Raw genomic sequence first — 19,523 nt, forward strand, 5'->3', positions numbered from 1 at the left:
GGCCATTATAGTGAGTACCCCCAGGGCTAATACCAGCGGAAGAGGTAATCAAAATACTAGAAATAACAATAAAGAAACGAGAAACGCTTAGGAATAAAAACTATAGTATACTTTTTCCGGGATACTCACTCGGAAACGGCTTATCGCCAAATGTCTGGTGCCTGTATGGTGACGCCTCAGGCTAGTTTGGGCAGCTGATCTTGATAATTTTTTTTTATTTGGCATCTTTTCTTATATTACTTCCTTTTTATTTTGTTTAACCCAACAAATTATTTATTTATTTGTTAAGGGAGCGCAACCAAGTGAAAAACTTCAAGTCTGTTTAAACAAAAAGACACAGCAGACGTTTGCTTGACCCATAACATTGCTTCAACTCGAAATCCAAAACTCGTGCAATGTTTCCTGTAGCGTAATATCCATTCGCTTCAACGCTGTCAACCACATTTCGAGAGGTCACGTCCCCTTTCTTTTTAATCTGTTTATCCTGGAGCTGGGCCATGTTGGAGTCTATTGTTAACTGACGTTCTTGGTTTAAGAATTTTTCCCCGACAAAAGAATCGCAGTACGTCCAAAATGGAACGTGCGCCGGACATCTTTTCTACATCGCCATGCCTCAACTCTACTGTACCTTTTTTTCTGCCATATGTAACAGGAGGAGTTTCAGCTTTTCTTTGTCTTATTACGGTGCCGGGAAATTTGCTCGTGGTTTTAGCTGTTTTCATTGATCCCAACAAAGATTTACGTTCTCCGTTTATGTACTTTGTTGCAAACCTTGCCATGGCTGATTTACTAGTAGGACTGGTCACCGATCCTCTATCAGCTTTCTACCACATGAAGAACGCACTTGGGCTACTTGACTACGAAACACTTTATATTCCATCTGTTCATATACCATTCTTCATCTCCTGTACTGCTTCAGTACTAAGCTTGGCCGCGTTAACTGTCGATCGCTACCTCGCTATTAGTTCACCTTTTCGATACAGAGCTAAACTGAACACGATGCGTGCGGCGATGGCTTGTGGTACAGTATGGACCCTTTCACTGAGTTTTCCGTTTGCTTACCTATATATTGGATTCTATCACTACGCCTTTCTCTTTGCTAACACTGCTGTGGCATTGACATTTCTCGTCCTATTGTTTGCCTATATACGGATTTACAAAATATTTCGTCGTCAAGTACGCGAATGGGACAAACTACATGACAGCACAGAAGAAAATCGTGTCAAGAAATGTACGATGAGATGGGAGCAAAAGATAACCAAAACTCTACTCATCATGTTAGTTTTATTTATTTCATGTTATTTTCCCGCGTGCGCTCTCATATATATTATCAATTTGTGTAACACATGTAATTGTGACCTTATTTTGTGGGCTCGTGACCTTCAGTTTTTGCTTATTTTAGCAAACAGCTCTATGAATCCGTTCATCTATTCATGGCGGTTGAGAAATTGCAGAAGAGCGTTTCTGTGGATTGTTACTTGTGGAAAGAAAGGGGGTAAACAGCGGCAGTATGTGTATTCATTCGAAATGCGAAGCTTTCGTCGCGCTTCTACACCCACTCCGTCATAAAGACAAGATACTTGTACTGGCAATTTCAATAGTTCTGTATGTAAAGTATTAAAGCAACTTTAAATGTTTATGTTCAAAATTGGTAAATAAATTGTTATGAAGAGCACCTCGTTGGAGTCGTGTTAAAGTCGATCCAGCTTAGAACTGGCCTCCCACGCAAACGTTTGATGTCTATACTACCAGTAGCCCCTCATTTTCCCTCAGGGATAGTAGGGCGAGCAAAACGAGAACGCGCGTGAAAATCGCGCGCTCGCGTTTCGCTTGCTCTACTTTCCTTGAAGGAAAATGAGGGAATAGTCGTAATCTATTTAAGGTCTTTTAAGGGGAGCTATATTTACCCGGCGACGTTTGAAACAGGTTAAACTTATTCCGATGACATTTACGTTTGATAAAGCAGCGTCGGAAACTCATAAGAAGAATGGCATTTTACCATCTATTATAGGACGTAGTGGAGGGTGATGTTAAGCCCTTGGCCTCTTCCCTCGAGCCTTACCCCCTCCATTCCTCTTTCAGTTTGTAATATAAAGTAACGGTGTTTTCTCTAAGTTTGAAATAACACACTGGCCATTACCCTTTGTTTTCAGTCTGCTACATGTTTAACGAGCTGTTTTCCTGTTTTCCTAGTGTATAGTGCAAAAAACGACAAAAAGCAAAAAGAGCGATTTTAAAATTGGTCACCGTATTTACGGAATATTCTCTGATCTATCAAAAATATATATAATATAAAAATATATATATTATAAACATTGACAAACCACACTTACAGGAGTTAGCGTAGCTAATCGAGACGAGTTGTCAAAAATAAAAACAAAAATTAACTCAACCTCCATCTTGGTCAACTTTGTACCAAGGAAAACGGAAATTTAGGTGTCACGTGAAAATGCCTAAAATCATTATTTTCCTCTCACGCTTTTTTTTTTAATGCGAACTGCGTTCAAGATTTTCATACATTTTTTTTAACAAATTATACTTCCAACAGGAGTGGAATTTATCAGGGACACCGAACGAGTGTTTTCTGTTTAATATCTGTTTTAAGAAGCAAAAAATAGCATATAATTTTCTACAGCTCGAGGAAGTAAGGAAGGCTAAAAATTCATAGATTACCGTTCCGTTCATGCACAATTTTCGAAACTTACCTAACAGATTCCCTACTATTTTCTAAAGTATAATTTTTCGCATTTCACTCCCCTGGCAGTGGCTGATCCAGACCTTCAGATAAGTGGGGGGGGGGGGAGCCGGTCATCCAGACCCTGAGATAAGGGAGGCGGTCTAAAAAAATCTTTTTCGGCCCTTCGGGCCTCAGTTTCGTCCAAAATAAGAGGGGGGGTTCAGCCCCTTCCAGGCCCCTCCCTCGGATCCGCCACTTCCAGGTTAAGCTATTTTTTCGTAGAAAAAGAAAAGTTAAAATTGTCGGATTCGAAAAGAGAGAGGTATCAGAAAAGTTTTTACTTTCGTAAAACTTTAAATTGCGTCTAAAACTTTCGGGAATAATAATAACGAAGCCTTTTTAATTTCGAAAAGACTCAAGTACTCCTAGGATGATCGAACAAATACAAATTATATAGCGCCACTTAGAATACATTTTTATAGATCTAAACAGGCTGTGTAAAAGCACTCTGGATAGCCTAAAAAGTGTTTTCAATGTATTGAGGAGGAAACAGTCATTGAGTGGCCCTGATCTACGACCCCAGATGCATTACCACTAAGCTTCAGAAGACTACTGGGAGCTAGGGCCATTAAACTACGTAAAACTTGGTTAACGTTACAAACATTTTCGACGTCATTAAGCCACCTCTCAAGACACCAGGGAAAGGTTTAAGGACCCTGTCAGAATGGCTCCATCACCTATATTCGCGGTGTTCCCTGGCTTACACACGGTAACCACCTGTCTCGCCTAGCCAACTCACAGGCTTGAGGGCTTCTCCGTCCTACGTTTGGAATGGAGAGAGAGAGGAACGCAGTATAAGGAAAGATTTTCCGCAGTGACTTGTGGCATGGGAAATAGGCACTGACAAGGGCTCAAAACGTGAGAGTGTTGTCGACGCACGTTTCGGCAATACTCAAAAAGTGAATTACCTTACGATCAGGATAAATCACTTTTAATGTTAATTAAAAGATAACAGAACTTAACAAAGCAGTCCTAAAGTGGCGATGCTATTCGCTAACTAACAAGAAAGGAAACTAGAAGGAAAAGTGATAGGGAAAAAGACCGACTTTGACCAATGGGAAGAAACTCGGTTGAATATAGGCATGGTACTGCGCGAAAGCTCACCGGACCAGAGTCACGTCTGAGGTGTAAATGTTGTTAAACTGTGAGATTAGGGAAGACCATAAAGGCTGCAGGAACTTTCTTTGAACCCAAAATAAAGGTCAAAAAGCGCAAATCCTAAACAAACACTTAACAACCCCTTCATATAATAAATAACCACTTCAAACGACGCCAAAAATATCTGAGTAGAGTAATAATCTGTAATGAACGGTCAACTGTATACTAGGAACAATTGGAACAAAAGTACTATAGTACTTCGTATCGCTATGCTTTGACATAATTGTCGTCATTCGTAGTTCATTGAACATGTTGATGGCTTTTTCCATCATATTTATTTCAATGACAAGACTCTTAGCGTCATCCAGCTTACAAAAGATCTTGATTAACAACAGGTGAATGTCAACACAAAGTTGATCAGCCAAGCGTGTAATACCACGAAACACCATCATTTACAAACAAAAGACAACTAATTTACGCTATGTTAACACTGCCAGGAACATAGGACAAATGAAAGCCGTCGGTGGAAGGCATAATCCAGTCTTGTCGAGATGAATCAAATGTAGTTTCCTCGATTTGTACTCGGAGACCTCCTGACGGCAATCCACCGATCTTCTTTGGTCAGACAGCTTGATTAAGGGCCGCGAAACAGGTAGAGTAATTATAAATGACAACCAGCTACGAATGACTTCACAAAAGCGAAGTCGGTTGCTTTGACGAATATCGGTCTCGTCTAGTTTCATCAGTCGACGTCTCCAGTCTTTTAAAAGTTTCCGTGGGTTAACAAACTAAGACCTGTGCCTACCAGTGCCCACAAGGCCGAGAAGAAAGAGGCAGTACCGAAGAAATTCGAACACTTTAAAGGCATCAAACGAGTTGTTTATAGTCTTTACAATGTATCACATCGTCTGTTTGCGTTTGCAACGTGTTTAAAACCATCGAACGACAACTATTCTTGGTCAACTGGCCCGTGGGAAACGTCAAGTATTGGAGACATCATACCAGTTTAAGCTGCGGCATAAACTGCCGCGAGTTGTGTCTTCTATCACTGTTACTTCTAGTACTGTTTCACAAATAGTCTCAAGCCGCCAGAATTGATCACCAACGCTATAAACCTTTAACAAGGTTACATTTTACACTTACGCGGTTCAAGGTGGCACTCGCCAAAGAAACCTAACCGGGGTCTTTCTGAATCAATAATCAGTGATGGGTTGATATTCGACTTGAAAGCGCCGTTTATTACAGGTCTAAAAGTTGTAAGAAGCGACGTTTACTTGACCGAAATGAACGAACCACCATGGAGACACTATGCTAGAGGAATGCTACCATTGTCACCAATAGCTAAGAAAAGTCGAGAAAGTAACTGCTGGCCGAACAAAGGCGATCTTTCCGAGTTGAAAAAAGACGGCGATGGAGAAAAGTACAAAAAAGAGAAAAGGAAAAGAGGTATTGTTGTTAACGTTAAGCCTCATATTAACATCGTGCAACAAGAAAATAGTCCTCAAACCCAAAACAGCAGGAATGCAATGCTCAGAAGACTAGCAGATTGTTTCGCGTACAGACAGATGACTACAAAATCTAGGGCCAAGCGACACCGGGTTCTGGGGTTTCATCCACGCTTGTGTACGATACATGAAAATGCATCTGAACTGGCCAATGATTTGGATGCTACCTTCAATAGTTTAAACGCAGACGGAGATTTAAGGGAATTCCATACAAAGACGCCTACCCCAACTACAAAGGCCGATAACACTTTGTCTACTTTGAAGCGATGTGCAAGCTTTACTTCCTGTTGCCAAACAAACGATGAGACAATTGCAGCGTTACATGAAGACATCAAAGAACTTTGGATGCGGCTTGAAACTGTCGAAAAGGATTTTGCGTGGGCGAGGGGAAGCCTCTTAACAATCAGCAACAAAGATGAGACTAATAAAACATAGTTTATAATTCTACGATCTTGAGATCAGAAAGTCATTTTAAAATATCAAGACCAACTGGGGACCAGGAGCCTTGGAAGAACAACATACAGCGATACTAGTGATAGTCAGTAAAATTTTTTAATAAGACATAGTTCAATCGCTTTAAAAACAAGACAGTTAAATTTTTTACTGAAATCCCTGAATGAGCAGTAATTAACCAATCACAGCGGTTAGAGTGTGGCTTAATACGGGGGCGTTTCTTTTGAGGTTTGCAATCATGTGGGCTTGTCACAATTAAGTTGACTGCGAAACCGGCTTTGAGAAAGTCTAGTAATCATGTTGAGTTCGCGACCGCGTTATCCCAACAGCTTAAAGGACAACTGGCTGAAAAATAAGGTGCCATTACAGCTTCTGCGATCAGATTTATACTTAACCCCGAATAAGAGACACTCACACGTTGAAAAAATTAATGTTGTTTTTTTTTTGTTTTGTTTTCTGTCAAAAAAAGTATCATTAATTTTAAACTCGACTCAGTTCTTCTTTCAAACCGAGTAACTCTTATTCAATTATAGTTAACCCTTTGACGACTGCTTTAGTCGTTTTCGTTCCACCCGGAACGGATACAACAACGCGTCAGCAAATATAGATCTTTCCAACGATACCTCGTTTTGGATCAGTAATCTTAACAATCCTAACAGAGTTCCACTCACCAAAAAGGTAACTTTTTTTTTTTGGGGGGGGGGGGGGAATCCACTACCAATTTTGCTGTTTACCTTCTACTCTTTGAAGAGTAAATTTGTCCCTTTCTTCAAAGTTAAGCAACCTTAGTTCCATGTAAAAGAAAGACGATAAAGTGGCCAAAAAAACTTATTATAAAGAAGAAAGGCTACGGAAAAGAAGAGAGCGGGAGAGAAAGATCCGGAAATCGGTTCCCACGGTCCAAACTTTTTGTGCGCTTGCGAGAAAAAAAAAAAGGGCTGTAAGATACGCCCTTTTTCGGTTGCAATTCTCAAGTTCAGCCATTTTTATGCTAGTTAACCAGAGACCAGTCAAAATAAGAAGAACTGGTGAAAAATGCGGCTTTTTCGCTACTCTTAGGCCGTCACCAAAGGGTCAAAGGGTTAAAGAAAGTTACCAATTTGTTTCAAATTAGCCTTTTTCCATATAGTTTATTAACTTCAGCACGAAACAGGTTTGTAAACTGAAAAAGAAGCAATTCTCATGTTTAATGTTGAAAAAAAAATCACTCGTTATGAAAACTAAGATAAGAATGACCAATTACCAATTAAACATTCAGCGTCATTTTGAGCTGCAAGATTTTCAGACGGAAACTGTAATTTTGAGTAGGTTAGCTTTTTACCTTGGATTTTCGTACTCAAATATCAACTTATACGTCCCTTTTATGTATCGATATGTAACCCTTCTATCATTCCTATCCTATTTATTCCCTTTAATATACCGCGACGAATTTGCGAATGAGGAGCTACAAATATATCATCGAGCCCTGTTTAACATTTATAAAATATGCGTATTATTCGGTAAAGAAGTTACCTCATTTGTGCCCCAGTTATACAATTTCTATAGTCTTTTATGCACTTTACAAACAGTGTATCAAAGCATGAGCTGGTAAAAATACTGTATCCGATAAATTGCTACAACAACATATGCGGGAAATCTAAACAGTTTAAATTAAGAAACTAGCGCTCAAGAATGAAACTGCCATAACCGTAACTAGATTGTATATGTAAAAAGAAACACAAATCCGCGTGTGTGGGAATATCCTATTTATTTTAAAGGGAGGGTGGGAACGCTAATTAAAAGTGCAGGCCTTATTTAAAGGACGGTTCTATGTTCTAATCCAAGCGTTTACGGTAAACTCAATTGAATTCACGCTCTTTTTTTTTTTATAAGAATATTGTCTTTCCGGCCCAGGCTGAATATTCTTATTTTTCTGCCGATTTTAGGCTGAAAATATTCTTGTATTATTCTTAAATTATAGCTTATGACATTTCCGTTTTAGAATTTATTGGGGTATCAATTACAAGTGTTTGGTATCTAGATCTGTGCTGAATACTGTACATATGTGTTACACGTACCGTTCATCGAACTGTCATTAGCGTTGAACATTTTGCTATAGCTAGTGCAGGTTTTTTCGTTTTGTTGGCTAGTTTCGCCGTTTAGAGAAAGGAATAATTTAATACGGTTAAGTTAAAAACGTAAAATTGTATTGTATTTACAGATGTTTCAACACACAAAATTATATCTATCCTTCTCAAAATCTCACTCAGCCTCGGCTTTATTCTTAAAATGTTCTTAAAATTTCGCAAATTTCAGCCTCGATATTCTTATAAAATATATTCTTATAAAAAAAAAGAGTGTATGCAAAATAGATTTAATTGTAGCGTATAAAATCGATAGAATGAACGTAGATTTTTTATTTCGCGAATCACTCGTTTCCTCTTCGACACACATACCTGTAATGGTATATAAGAGAAATATGAAGAGAGTATACTCTGAAAGTATGGTATACTAGAGGTCTGATTTCCAATTCAGCGCATTCAGGAGCGCCCACAAGCGTCAGTCGACCTCAAAAGCTTGGCGTGTGCCTGTAATTACCCATAACTGATTTTAGGATTGAACTAGAGCTAATTAAAACACGGTCAAGTCAGCTTTCGTCGAATTTGAGAGTTTTAGGTTTTGCATGGAATGATGAACGTAAATTAGAGCATCCATGTTATGGCAAAAATTACATCAATTTAAATAATCACTTGAGTTTGCCTCTCGAAGAAGGAAGTACAAGCTGTGGTTGATTGTGTTCTCGAATCATCTCAATCGAAAAAGCGTCGATATCGTGGTAAAACGTTGATGGATGAATTGCAAGAGAAGGTTTGCGCTGAAGCCAGAACTGTGTAACATTTGTTGGCATCAGTTGTTTTGCTTGAGTCGTTGGCGAAGAAAATTGTTGATTACAAGCTCTGACAGTTTTACTTTCGGGGCCATCACATCGCAAAGACCTATTGTCACGGTCACCTTTAACTTCAATGCGAGGAATAGATGGAAGAAAACGTTTTGCTCTCCTGCTGACATAACGGGATCCATTCAAGTTGTTTCGTTTCAAGGCAGAAGGGCCAAGAACATCGCTGTCGGCGATACGGAATGCATCTGTTATCGTTCGTCTGCACTTAAGATTGTGATTGTCCATGTCAGTTCACAGGCTTCGTTTGAGTTTAGTACACGGTTCTACTCAGTGTGACAGGGCAAACCAATACTGAGTTAACCGTGTCCTCATTGCCATACACCGGTTGGTCTCAGTAAATCAGCAATTGTCTTCTTGGACTTTTCTCCGATCTTAATCAGTTAACCTGTGCACCTCTTCAGATCAAATTTCAAGGTATCAAGTCTGATTGATCGCGTGAGTGCTCAGTTTCCAGTACCTAACAATGATGTGTCCAGTACAAAAACTGTATTGAATATAGCACAACTTCAATCCCAGACGGGGTGAGTAACGGACGAAAATTACAAAAAGTAGAGTGATTACCAAGGCTGACGAGAGTGTGCTTGCCAGCCTGTTACAGGCGTTCAGGGAATAGAGCGTGGCGGTGAGTGGGGAGCGAGTTAAATTGTATACCTGGAAAACGAGGGAGGGGGGGGAGGAAGGGACGAGGGAGGACTACAGCTAGTTTTTTTTCTTATTTGCGAATTTTTCTTCCGCGCTTTACTGTCTGAACGCCTGGAACAGGCTACCAACTAACGTGAACTATGTACGGAGATTTATGGTTGGAAACTATTACAAAGATATCGCAGATATCGCACGCATTTCATTATCCACACATCAGACACATTTAAAGCTAATACAATTTCATTGGAAAGTAAAAGGACTGAAAGCCAAGTCAGCAAGCTGACGCTGGGATGACCCGAACTGGCCCGGGTGGAAACCAAACTGCTCCACTTTATTATTAAATCGAGCAATCATACGATAGAGCGAGACTAGCCTGCGGGTAGATTCGACATCAGCGAGGAATAGTGCCGCCGAAGTGTTTCCCGAATTCGCACAAGTAAGCCTGCTCGCAGGTTTACTAAGTTAGGTCTAACTAGGAAGTGAGGCTGTGGTTATTTTTCTTGGCTCTTAATAAAACTTTATTTATATTTAACTGATACTGTGGTTCAGCAAACATGCGGTTGCCATATTTGTCCCACGAGTGCTTTTCTCAAGACAAAAGAAATGCGGAGTATTTTAATCCGATTCAGGCATGCGTGACCTTCAGTCAATTGTGGTATTAGCTTTATTCCAAAACATCGCATTAAGAGAATGAATTTTAATTAGTTGGTAGCTTAGCACGGACATTCGCTCAACATCGTAAACAGGAGCGTCATAAATTGAGCAAATGATATGAACAAACACTAGGAACCTGTATGGTATACGCTATAACCTTTCAGATTACATCAACAGGATGTACCTCTTCTATGATGACTATGATTTATGAACTCAGTGATTGCTTACTACGTTGTCAGGTTTCATAATGAAGTGATTTCAAGCTGACAGTATGCCATACAGAGAATGCTTTCAACGTTCAACTCTTCCAAAACTGATTGACGATCACCGTTCTTCTGGAAAACACAAAGACTGGAGCCAGGCATCGTCACAAGTTAATGCAAGAGAAAGGCTTCGGTTTCAAAGTTATGCAGACAAACTCTCAGGGGGGATTCAATATTGGCATAAACATAAACAGAAGTCGATTAAGCCAAGAGCGTGGAATTCTACAAGGAGTAACAAAAGCCAGCCTCCAGGCTTGTCTCAAAATTCAAAGTGCGCTAAATGCGGTGGATTGCTCTCCGAACAAATCAGTGTTCGACCTCAAGTTAAGGAGCGTCGCTCGTGCGGTTTTGGAAAGGAATACTGCGATGTCATAGGTCCGTGTGCCGATTGCTGCTTAGCAGAGCAACGGAATGCCATAGCTGACAAACAGACGGTTGAGTTCCCAGGTTTGGAGGTTACACCACGAAGACTAGTTGCACCAGCTTTAGTGCAGGTTATGATGGCAAACAAAGGCGATAACGTGTCTGAACTCGAGCACAGTCATCAAAGCAAAAGTAGTGTGTTAGAGCTTCCACCGATTTCCTTTGATACGGTTAGATATATGAGGAGAGAGGCAGGAAGCAGCAAACACAAAAGAAAGAGCTTTATGGAGGACCATCAAAAACAGACTTTAAAAAAATACATCGAAATTCGTTTACCAAAAATTTAAGGCCTTATGAATGTGAAATGTAATGAAATACGAAGGACAAAATGAGTAAAGACCGAGTTAAGGACGAACTGGTGAAAATATTCAAGACTTCGCTGACTTCAGAGGTAGTGCATGGTTTTATTACTACAGTTCTGTTTCGTGTGGCCAAAAGATGACCGCACTCACTCATCGGGTAATATGAAAAAAAAAAAAAAAAAAAGAATAAAAAAGTGTTGTTATAAATAAAACTCACTTTTACCAGCAGTTAAAATGTAATTATTACAATATCTTTGGTAAAAGTATTTGACACCACTGAAATATCGTAGGATAAAATCTAAAATCAAATAACAAGTCAAAGGCATGAATATTGCCTTTTCATGACTGTAGGGCAATCTGGTGGTTCAAACAAACAACGGATCAAGGTTTAAACGCACCTGTTAAAATAGGCGTTCAATTACCGAACTTACTGATTGGTATATCGTTGATTCAGTATCTGGAGACCTAAAGGAAGAGGCATTTAAAGGGACATTGCTTGCTCATGATTTTCGAGGCTGAAATAAGCAATTTATACTCTGAGCCACTTGGCAAACAAAAATGACGTAGTAGTCAGTGTTTCGTACGGGCTTCCAACCAGGAACCTCTGGGGGACTCCCGTAAAAAAGTGACGGGGATGCTCGTCGTATCGCTTTGGGGTGTAAATGTTTGCAGATTTTGGTCTCACTTTTATGTGTTTGGGATGGAGCGTCACTATTATAATGTTTGCCCATTCAGGTATCGGTTAGTACTGTACATAAAGAAATTTACAAAAAATGCCCTCACATTGACAACACAGAAATCTCCCTTAGGGGTTAGTTTAAACTGGAGCCACACCCACATTTGTCTCCTTAGGGGTTTAAAGGAACAGTATCCCGTTACTACGCATGCACCAAACTTTGATTTTTGGACAGGATGTCGCGAAATCAAAAGATGCGAGGAGAGTAAGAGAATCTTGAAAAATCCGTTTGCATCGCGCTTGGCCGGGTTCAATACGACACTAAAACTTCTCAGGATTATAGATCAATGATATATTGTTCCTGTTAACTTTCGATTTGGGCAAAATCTGGATTTTTTGGCGTTACTTTTATTGCCGTTGGCCGGAGGACCAAAAGATTGGAAGCACTTTAATGCCGATTGAAGGCTTTTTTCTTCTGCTAGCTTCCATACAAGCTCAGATAATTGTGAAAGGAATACGCAGAAATGAAACAGCAACAATAAAGACTGAAAGAAAGAAACCGTTGAGACATTGATGTGACTGAGGAGATCTTGTGGAGGAGAGCTTCGTGAAGCAGAATGTTTTGCAACGACACGTCAGTAATCTTTTAAATGAATCTCCCTACGGCCGACAAAATCAAACAAACAGGCGCTACATGTTTTGAAAAACTATTGACATGAAATCATAATATCATTTTTGACTAACCTTTGTGACGATTCATAGCGTTGAGATTGCATTTTTATTTATGTCTTTCAAACGTTTGAGGCTAGAACGCGAGCAAATCAGGCAGATATTACTGGACTTGGAGCGATTGACCTCTGACACGAGTTTCAAATTAGAAAATATGTTTTTAAAGCGAGCGGAACGAGATTTTCGGGTCGCGAGGCGGCCCAGCTAGCGATAAAATCGCGATGAGTCTTCGAACCGCGAGCCAAATTTTTATATAAGACGAAAGACTTCTTCGAAAGTCTAAAATATTACTTGAGAATATAAACAACAAATCTCTGTTGGCGGTGCGGTCCGGAAGGAAATCTTGTCGAGTCAATTTGACAGTTCTATTGTCTTTTGAAGAAAAAACAGATGACGCTCGCGCGTGCGCATAATCGGGACAGTGTCCCTTTAATTTGAATTTTCCGATGAACATCCCCGTCACTTTTAAATGGGAGTCCCTCCTCCCCCCCTCCCCCCTAGGGCCAGGAACCCATAACCCGGAGCGAGCAACTCTCATTCTAGGCTTATGTCACATCGTTTTCTCTGTCGGTTTACTTTTAGACACATGTTAGAGTCCTTTATTCCCTGTGAAAATGAAAACCCTACTCCGTCTATGAGCCCAATCAAAGTATAAGATATGGAAAAGAAAAACCAAACGTCATTAAAGGTCAAAAATACCATTTTCAGGTCTGCAGGGTCTGCTGACTGATTCAGTTGTGAGACTGGTAATATCCTAATTAAGTAATCGTCGTACTCAATTGGCTTCACGTTCGATTGATAGTTTCCTTTAAATATGATCTACGGCCAGCGGTTTTACTCGCTTTGAATAAGAAGAAAGTGATCCTTATTTTGGGGGAGAGGGCCGAGACATGCCTGAAGACTAAGGCCCTGTTCGTACTAGGCCAAATTTTGTTTGTTTTTCAAAAAACTTTCTTTACAAAAACCATAAAGGCTTCGGTATGGATGAAGGGGTAATATCTGAAGCCATGCTATGAGTGCTTTTATTTACTGTAATGAATTTTTTCCAAGTGGTTTGATATAAATGGAGCTCAATGGATAGGCGAGTATCACATGCAGTATCTTATTAAAGGAACACTGATTTTCGAGAAGCACCTGCTAATTTCTCGAGTGTTAATTGAAAAGCTTTGTCAGTAGCATCATAGTAACATCGGTATATTATCTGAAAGAGAAAGAGGTGAAACAAGATGTTTTGGAAAACTTTTCTGATCGGCAATTAGAGACCATGGCAAATTCTTTTGCTTGCGTGACAAAAGGTTTTATTCAAATATTGAGTCAACCTCATGTGCTTTTATAGTGTCAATCAATTTTGCAAGGTCTACTTATTGGTGAGTCGGCGGCATTTGCACTCTTAATTGCTGCAGATATGACTGAGCCTCCAAAAGTTGTTACCCTCAACGTAGGGGGACAGGTTTATACCACCACCCTCTACACTATAACACAGTATTCTGACTCAAAACTTGCAGAGATTTTCAATGGAGAGAGCAGCGTACCCAAAGACCCAAAGGGAAGCTACTTCATCGATCGAGATGGTGTATTATTCAAGCACGTCTTAAACTTCTTGCGAACCCGTAAGCTGGTCTTGCCCGACGATTTTAAAGAGTTTGAACAGCTCGAGATAGAGGCAAATTTCTACAAAATCAAATCTTTACAAGAAGAAGTCAAGAAAGCTAAAGAATCCCATCAATCTGTCGATTCTGGCCCAGAGATTTTACGACTCTTTTACAGCTCCGGGACAAAGCTAGTGTTAGCTGGCGGATTAGGAATGCTTCAACAACTCGTACCCAATATACGTTTGCTCGGAGGTTCCATTGCAAAAGGTCCTGCTTATAACTTCAGTACTGCTAAGGGAGTTGTCGAGGGAGGGCAAGCTACAGTTCCGCTTAAGTTGGAGCAACTGGATGCTTTTCTCCAACACGTCGTCAACGAGGGCTTTGAGGTCAAGATGTCAGATTTCTTCTTAGATGGTAATGCAAGTCAAGTCTGGGTGTTTGTGCGAAAGTAGTGTCGAAAGACACAATGCATTGGCTCTACACAAGAGAGAATAATTATCATCACTCTTGCTCTTCAAGAATAAGAAGAATTTTCAGTTAGAAAAAGGGACTAACTTTGTACTCAAATGTGTGATAAAGACAAATGAAACTTGTTAGGGGTACGTTCAACTGCCTTAACTTAAAAAAAATTCCATAAAATGCCATTAAGAGGCGACGGAATTCTGTAGACAGCTAAATGTTGCAAGTAAGCCATGATTTGATTCGCTTACGTTAAGGTACAACTTATAGTTAAGTAATGTTTAGTGTTTTTAATAGTAAGATTGTCGGTTAGTCCGCTATCGCGTCCTCGAGTGCCTGACAGTGTCATCATACATGAACGGGCACTATAACCGTTAATGTTAGGACTGATAGTTGCGCTTAATGTGAAGTGCCTCACACTGATATTAAAAGATTACACTATATAAATCAACAATGAAAATATTGTATTGTTTGCAGAATAAAAAAAGTAGAATACGGTATTGCAGCGTCAAAGATAACAAAAGGACTCGCAAATGGCAGGTTGTTGATTATAGACTTAGTCCAAGACACTCCCAAATATCCAAGTATTTTAATCTTTTTACAATTATTCCAATTATTCTATCATTTGTTCACAGTGACTCAAACCATAATATGGGTCATTTCCTGCATAAAGTACTAATGGATCAGACTCATAGTGGGTCAGGCAGGGCAGCAAGCTGTATGTAGACACACCTTTAAGACCTTTAACCGTTCCGTTAAATTAATTGTTTATCTTCCTTGTCTCGTAATTGTGTGTTTCGGAAATGTTCGAGCATTCTTCTCCGGCATGGAGAACAACACAGACTTTCTGAAAGCCCGTTTCCGGTTTCGGCTGGTTAGGCTTATGTGGCTCATCTCATAATTCGGCTAACCGATTTTTTGAAAAGCAACCTAACGAAATTTGCAGTCATTTGAGTGAGAGGGCATCAAAATGCAGGTTTCTTAAGCCTGATAAGCTCAAAAATCACAGTAACGAAGGAAAACGAAAGGAGAAAAAGAAAGAGCGGAGATAAGGAGAGGAGTACAAGAAAAAAAAGCAATGGCTGCACTCTTAGTTTTTCTGATAGCTACTTTGGTTCATTTGGCGATGACGTTTTCAAAACTCCGGCTAAGATTACATCCAAGGCAAGAGATCAAACAAGCTCTGTTGAGCTTTAGACGATCTCCGCTTTATTCTAAATAGATGTAAAACATAATATTTATCAGACGTCTTTCTTTTCTGCTCACATCTCTTTCCACCGTCATGCACCGTCCCCACGATCTGAACCCTGGAACAGGCTACCCACCTTATGACACACGCCTTTAAGACTTGTCCAAGAAAAGTCGATCGTATCATACATGACTACGTAAGTGAGACAAAATTGAGTCCGCGGTTCATAATTAATAGGTGTAGTTTCAATTTCGGCTGTCGTCAAGCAGGAAACATAGGTCATCAGCAAATTGAATCCCGAAAAGTCATGACAGGAAATCGCAGTATTCATTCTGATCGAGCGCATCCCTGCGCAGAATGTGTGAATAGTGTTTTCATTGACCACCCTCAGACAAGAAAGTAACTATTGCAAATAATCACCGTCAGTGAACCAATATTGAGGTAACCTTGAGAAGCAAGCTGTTTTTGTGACTTTAGGACCCACCATGGATCTCGCTCTGGGCGTGGGTAACCTTTCGGTAACATCGTGTGACGTTTTGCTACTGTCACTGACTACCACAGAACCGGAAATCGTTGATGTGGCAAATTCAGCTTGCTAGCGAAACAACCGATGGTCTGTTTTTGATAAATTACAATCATTTTAAGGTAAGTAAAAGCTTTTGAACGAGTCGTGTCTTGTTGTATACGAAGTTTTGTAATTGCTCACCGAACAGTCATGTAAGATATTCTGTTAGAATTCGGGAAATTAAGACCAGGGTCATATGAGTTTTCTCCGGAGTTGTTATGTGTAGGGTTACCGAAATAATCCCTAATGTTTTTTGTATACAGGAAAAATGATTTCGGTAAATGAAATTCGTTTTTCGTCAAGTAACGAAAAGACACAAACATACATGGATTTATGTACCTCTTTATGAATTAATTAGTTTAATGGAGTGTAATAGTTTTAAAATTGATTCTCGTCAGTAGCATGGGCTCCTGGTCTCGTGAAAACTCTATTGCGACACCACATACGCAAGGTGCTCCGTATTCAATCCTAGCCACCTTAGATTCATACACATAGTTGAATTTATTTCACTCCAAAAGCACTTACATTTGTAATGATTTTTAACCCAGGCTAATCGGTTCCTGACACAGGGACATCATACTTCCTCCGACAACAGACGATTTAAGACTAGACTACGCCTAATTATAAAACTGATTAGCAGGTTGTTATTAGCCAGTGTAGCGAACCCCCCCTCCCCTCAGAAAAACAAAAATTGAGGGAAGGGGGATCTGTACACAGGCTAGATGTTTTAAACAAATTCCGGTATTCCCTCTGCCACTGTTAATAGCAAAAAATCAAATTTTTCTCACGATGCCTGACTCTGTTTTTTCTTCTGTGTTATATAAAAACAGTGTTGTTATGGCTCCGATGGCACAGTGTTTTGTTTTACAGGATTCGGCTGCTGCTAAACGAACTGTACCCTTTGAAATACATGTCCGTTTTAGCACCCTGTTCAATGCTGTGGACAAAAGCGTTCTTTTCTTTCATCACACCCTACTAAAACGAGTTCGAGCAAAATTATATTCAGTAAAACACGAATGACAGTGGCCATATCAAGAAGTCAATAGCAAAGTTCCCGTTTAATAGAGGCTTCAATGTGCCCTCTTCGGGACAGAACGGCCAAAATCTGTAGTCCGTCTAGTAATACGCCATCGTGAAGGCCAAGTTCGAAAGCGCCCCTCCCCACAAATAGCTAGGCGCGTCAGTTGATCTGCTGTGTTATTTTTCGCTTATCTAGCACTTCCTCGCTTGTCGAGACACGCAAATAGAGCTACGTATTTCGACGAAATGTGACCTTGAGCAGTCTATATTAAGAATTGTTTTAATCATATGGGAAAACTTTTTTAACTTAGCGACCGTTCACGAAAAGAGATCGTGGGTGTATGGTACATATGTACATGAACAACCTCGTCCCCACAGGGCTTGTTGATACATGAACTCTATTTATAATCGAGATTCAGAGTAGCTTGAAAGGCTAATATCTTCGAGAATATAAGTAATATAAAAGAAACAATAAGAATCAGCAATCCACACGAAGGTCTTAAGGTTGAACTCTCCATGATAGTCAATTTACCATTATCATAAAAATAATTTTTATGACAAAATTATGCTAACTGATTTTCATTCTGTCCCCCCAAATTCAATTGAATTTAATAAATCGGTAAGCAACAACGTCAGCAAAGATAGATCTTTCCGGCGATACATCGGTTTGGGTATTCTGACTAATCCTGACGGGGTTACACTCACAAAAAAGGTTACATTCTGGGGAAAAATCCACTGCCAATTTCGCTGTTTACATACTACAACAAATTAAATTTGTCCCTTTCCTAAAAAGTTAGCCAGCCATAATTACATGCAAAAGAGAGACGATAAAGTAGGCGAAAAACCGCCAATAAAGAAGGAAAAGAAGGGAAAAAGAGAGCGAGAGAGAAAGGTCGAAATAGATTCGCAAAAAGTCTAAATTTTGGCTATAGAGCATGCGTGGAAAACAAAATAATGTTGGTTAATTACGTCAGATTAGTCGGAAAATATGTCTTTTTTCCTTACAAAACTCGTTTTTAGCCATTCCATTAGCCGAAAACAAGTCTAAAGAAGAGGAATTGGTGAAATTAGCGTTTTTTTCGCTACTCGCCGGCCAGGAAGCCCAGGAAGTTGTTAGTGGAACGTGTCTTCATTAAGTTAAACCAGTATACTTGTTAAAATTTAATTTACACTCTCTCAAAATCCCAAAAAGAGAGTTTGTAAGAGGACGTTGGATGTAAAACATTCGAATTTGCTGCGAAATTGCCAAGAGATTCTCTTGCAAACTGCGGAAAGGTCTTGGAGAAAGTTGGTTTTGCCTTTTAAAACATTTTTATTTAGTTTGACACAGACTTAACATCAATAGCTAAGACGTTAAGATTACGGGATTGATGAAAATACAGTGAAGTGAGGTTCTTTTTTCTTATTTTCTACATTTTACAGCTTCAGAAGATGGAGAAAGCTCAAACACTTCCATCGATAATCGACATTAACGTTGGCGGCCATGTTTATACAACATCGTTGGCTAGTCTGACCAGGTATCCTGATTCTATGTTGGGTGTTATGTTCAGTGGTCGTCGTCCGGTTGCCAAGGATTCTCGGGGATGTTTCTTTATCGATCGCGATGGCCCAATGTTTCGGTACGTCTTAAATTTCTTACGCTCTTCCAAGTTAAATTTACCGGAAGGTTTTCAAGAATTTGATCAGCTCATGGAAGAGGCCGATTTCTATCAAATTGATCCACTAATCGAAGCTTTACGAACGGTGAAGTCCTCACAAAGACCTGTTGCGAGTTGTCAAGTCATTCGTCTTACTCTGGACCGAGACAAACATGGATTGGAAACACTGTTGACCGTGTTTGCCGAGAGTCCCATACTGGAAGAAGTTTTCCGGGGACATGATTGTGTCGGAAGCTCTCTCATCTTTTCTTTTGATAAAGAACAGGCAGACTCATCAACTGCAGCAATTCTGCAAGAAATAATAAACCATGGGTTTGAAGTGATGACGAGACTCTCACATCCTGAAGATAAATCCATCAATGAATGGTTTTTCTTTCGTAAACGTCGTTGAAAGAAGACAAAATGAACAGAATGAGTCTCTGGGAGAAGGTTTTGACGTCAGTGTGGCATCTTCGAATTTCCTCTCTATAAGTGTGACAACACTTCTATGTCCGTTAAAAAAACAAGTATAGACCTTTTTAGCAAAATAAAGGTTATTTATCTGTCATCTTCGTAGTGTTATCATCATCATCAACATTATCGTCATCGTCATCATCATTGTTTATTATTATTATTATTAT

At 39.7% G+C, this 19,523-nt stretch overlaps 4 protein-coding genes across 4 annotated transcripts; all 4 read left to right on the forward strand.

Moving 5' to 3' along the window:
* Positions 1 to 480: 480 nt before the first annotated feature.
* Positions 481 to 1,677, forward strand: LOC140935032 (histamine H2 receptor-like). Its single transcript, XM_073384568.1, has one exon. It carries the CDS (start codon positions 574 to 576, stop codon positions 1,567 to 1,569), a length of 996 nt encoding a protein of 331 aa, XP_073240669.1. The 5' UTR covers positions 481 to 573; the 3' UTR covers positions 1,570 to 1,677.
* An 8,265-nt stretch (positions 1,678 to 9,942) lies between these two features.
* On the forward strand, positions 9,943 to 11,158 carry LOC140935033 (uncharacterized). Its single transcript, XM_073384569.1, has one exon. The coding sequence runs from the start codon at positions 10,299 to 10,301 to the stop codon at positions 10,998 to 11,000; it is 702 nt and encodes a 233-aa protein (XP_073240670.1). The 5' UTR covers positions 9,943 to 10,298; the 3' UTR covers positions 11,001 to 11,158.
* Positions 11,159 to 13,650: 2,492 nt separating this feature from the next.
* LOC140935034 (BTB/POZ domain-containing protein kctd15-like) lies at positions 13,651 to 15,020 on the forward strand. The gene has a single exon (XM_073384570.1). It carries the CDS (start codon positions 13,826 to 13,828, stop codon positions 14,462 to 14,464), a length of 639 nt encoding a protein of 212 aa, XP_073240671.1. The 5' UTR covers positions 13,651 to 13,825; the 3' UTR covers positions 14,465 to 15,020.
* Positions 15,021 to 18,583: 3,563 nt separating this feature from the next.
* LOC140935035 (BTB/POZ domain-containing protein KCTD6-like) lies at positions 18,584 to 19,365 on the forward strand. Its single transcript, XM_073384571.1, has one exon. It carries the CDS (start codon positions 18,677 to 18,679, stop codon positions 19,292 to 19,294), a length of 618 nt encoding a protein of 205 aa, XP_073240672.1. The 5' UTR covers positions 18,584 to 18,676; the 3' UTR covers positions 19,295 to 19,365.
* The last annotated feature ends 158 nt before the right edge of the window (positions 19,366 to 19,523 follow it).

Source organism: Porites lutea, chromosome 4 (assembly GCF_958299795.1).
Source record: "Porites lutea chromosome 4, jaPorLute2.1, whole genome shotgun sequence".
NCBI classification, from domain to species: domain Eukaryota; kingdom Metazoa; phylum Cnidaria; class Anthozoa; order Scleractinia; family Poritidae; genus Porites; species Porites lutea.

Bases quoted from the DNA above. Each gene is read 5' to 3' on its own strand.
- LOC140935032 (XM_073384568.1), top strand. From the start codon at position 574: ATGGAACGTGCGCCGGACATCTTTTCTACATCGCCATGCCTCAACTCT.
- LOC140935033 (XM_073384569.1), top strand. From the start codon at position 10,299: ATGCCATACAGAGAATGCTTTCAACGTTCAACTCTTCCAAAACTGATT.
- LOC140935034 (XM_073384570.1), top strand. From the start codon at position 13,826: ATGACTGAGCCTCCAAAAGTTGTTACCCTCAACGTAGGGGGACAGGTT.
- LOC140935035 (XM_073384571.1), top strand. From the start codon at position 18,677: ATGGAGAAAGCTCAAACACTTCCATCGATAATCGACATTAACGTTGGC.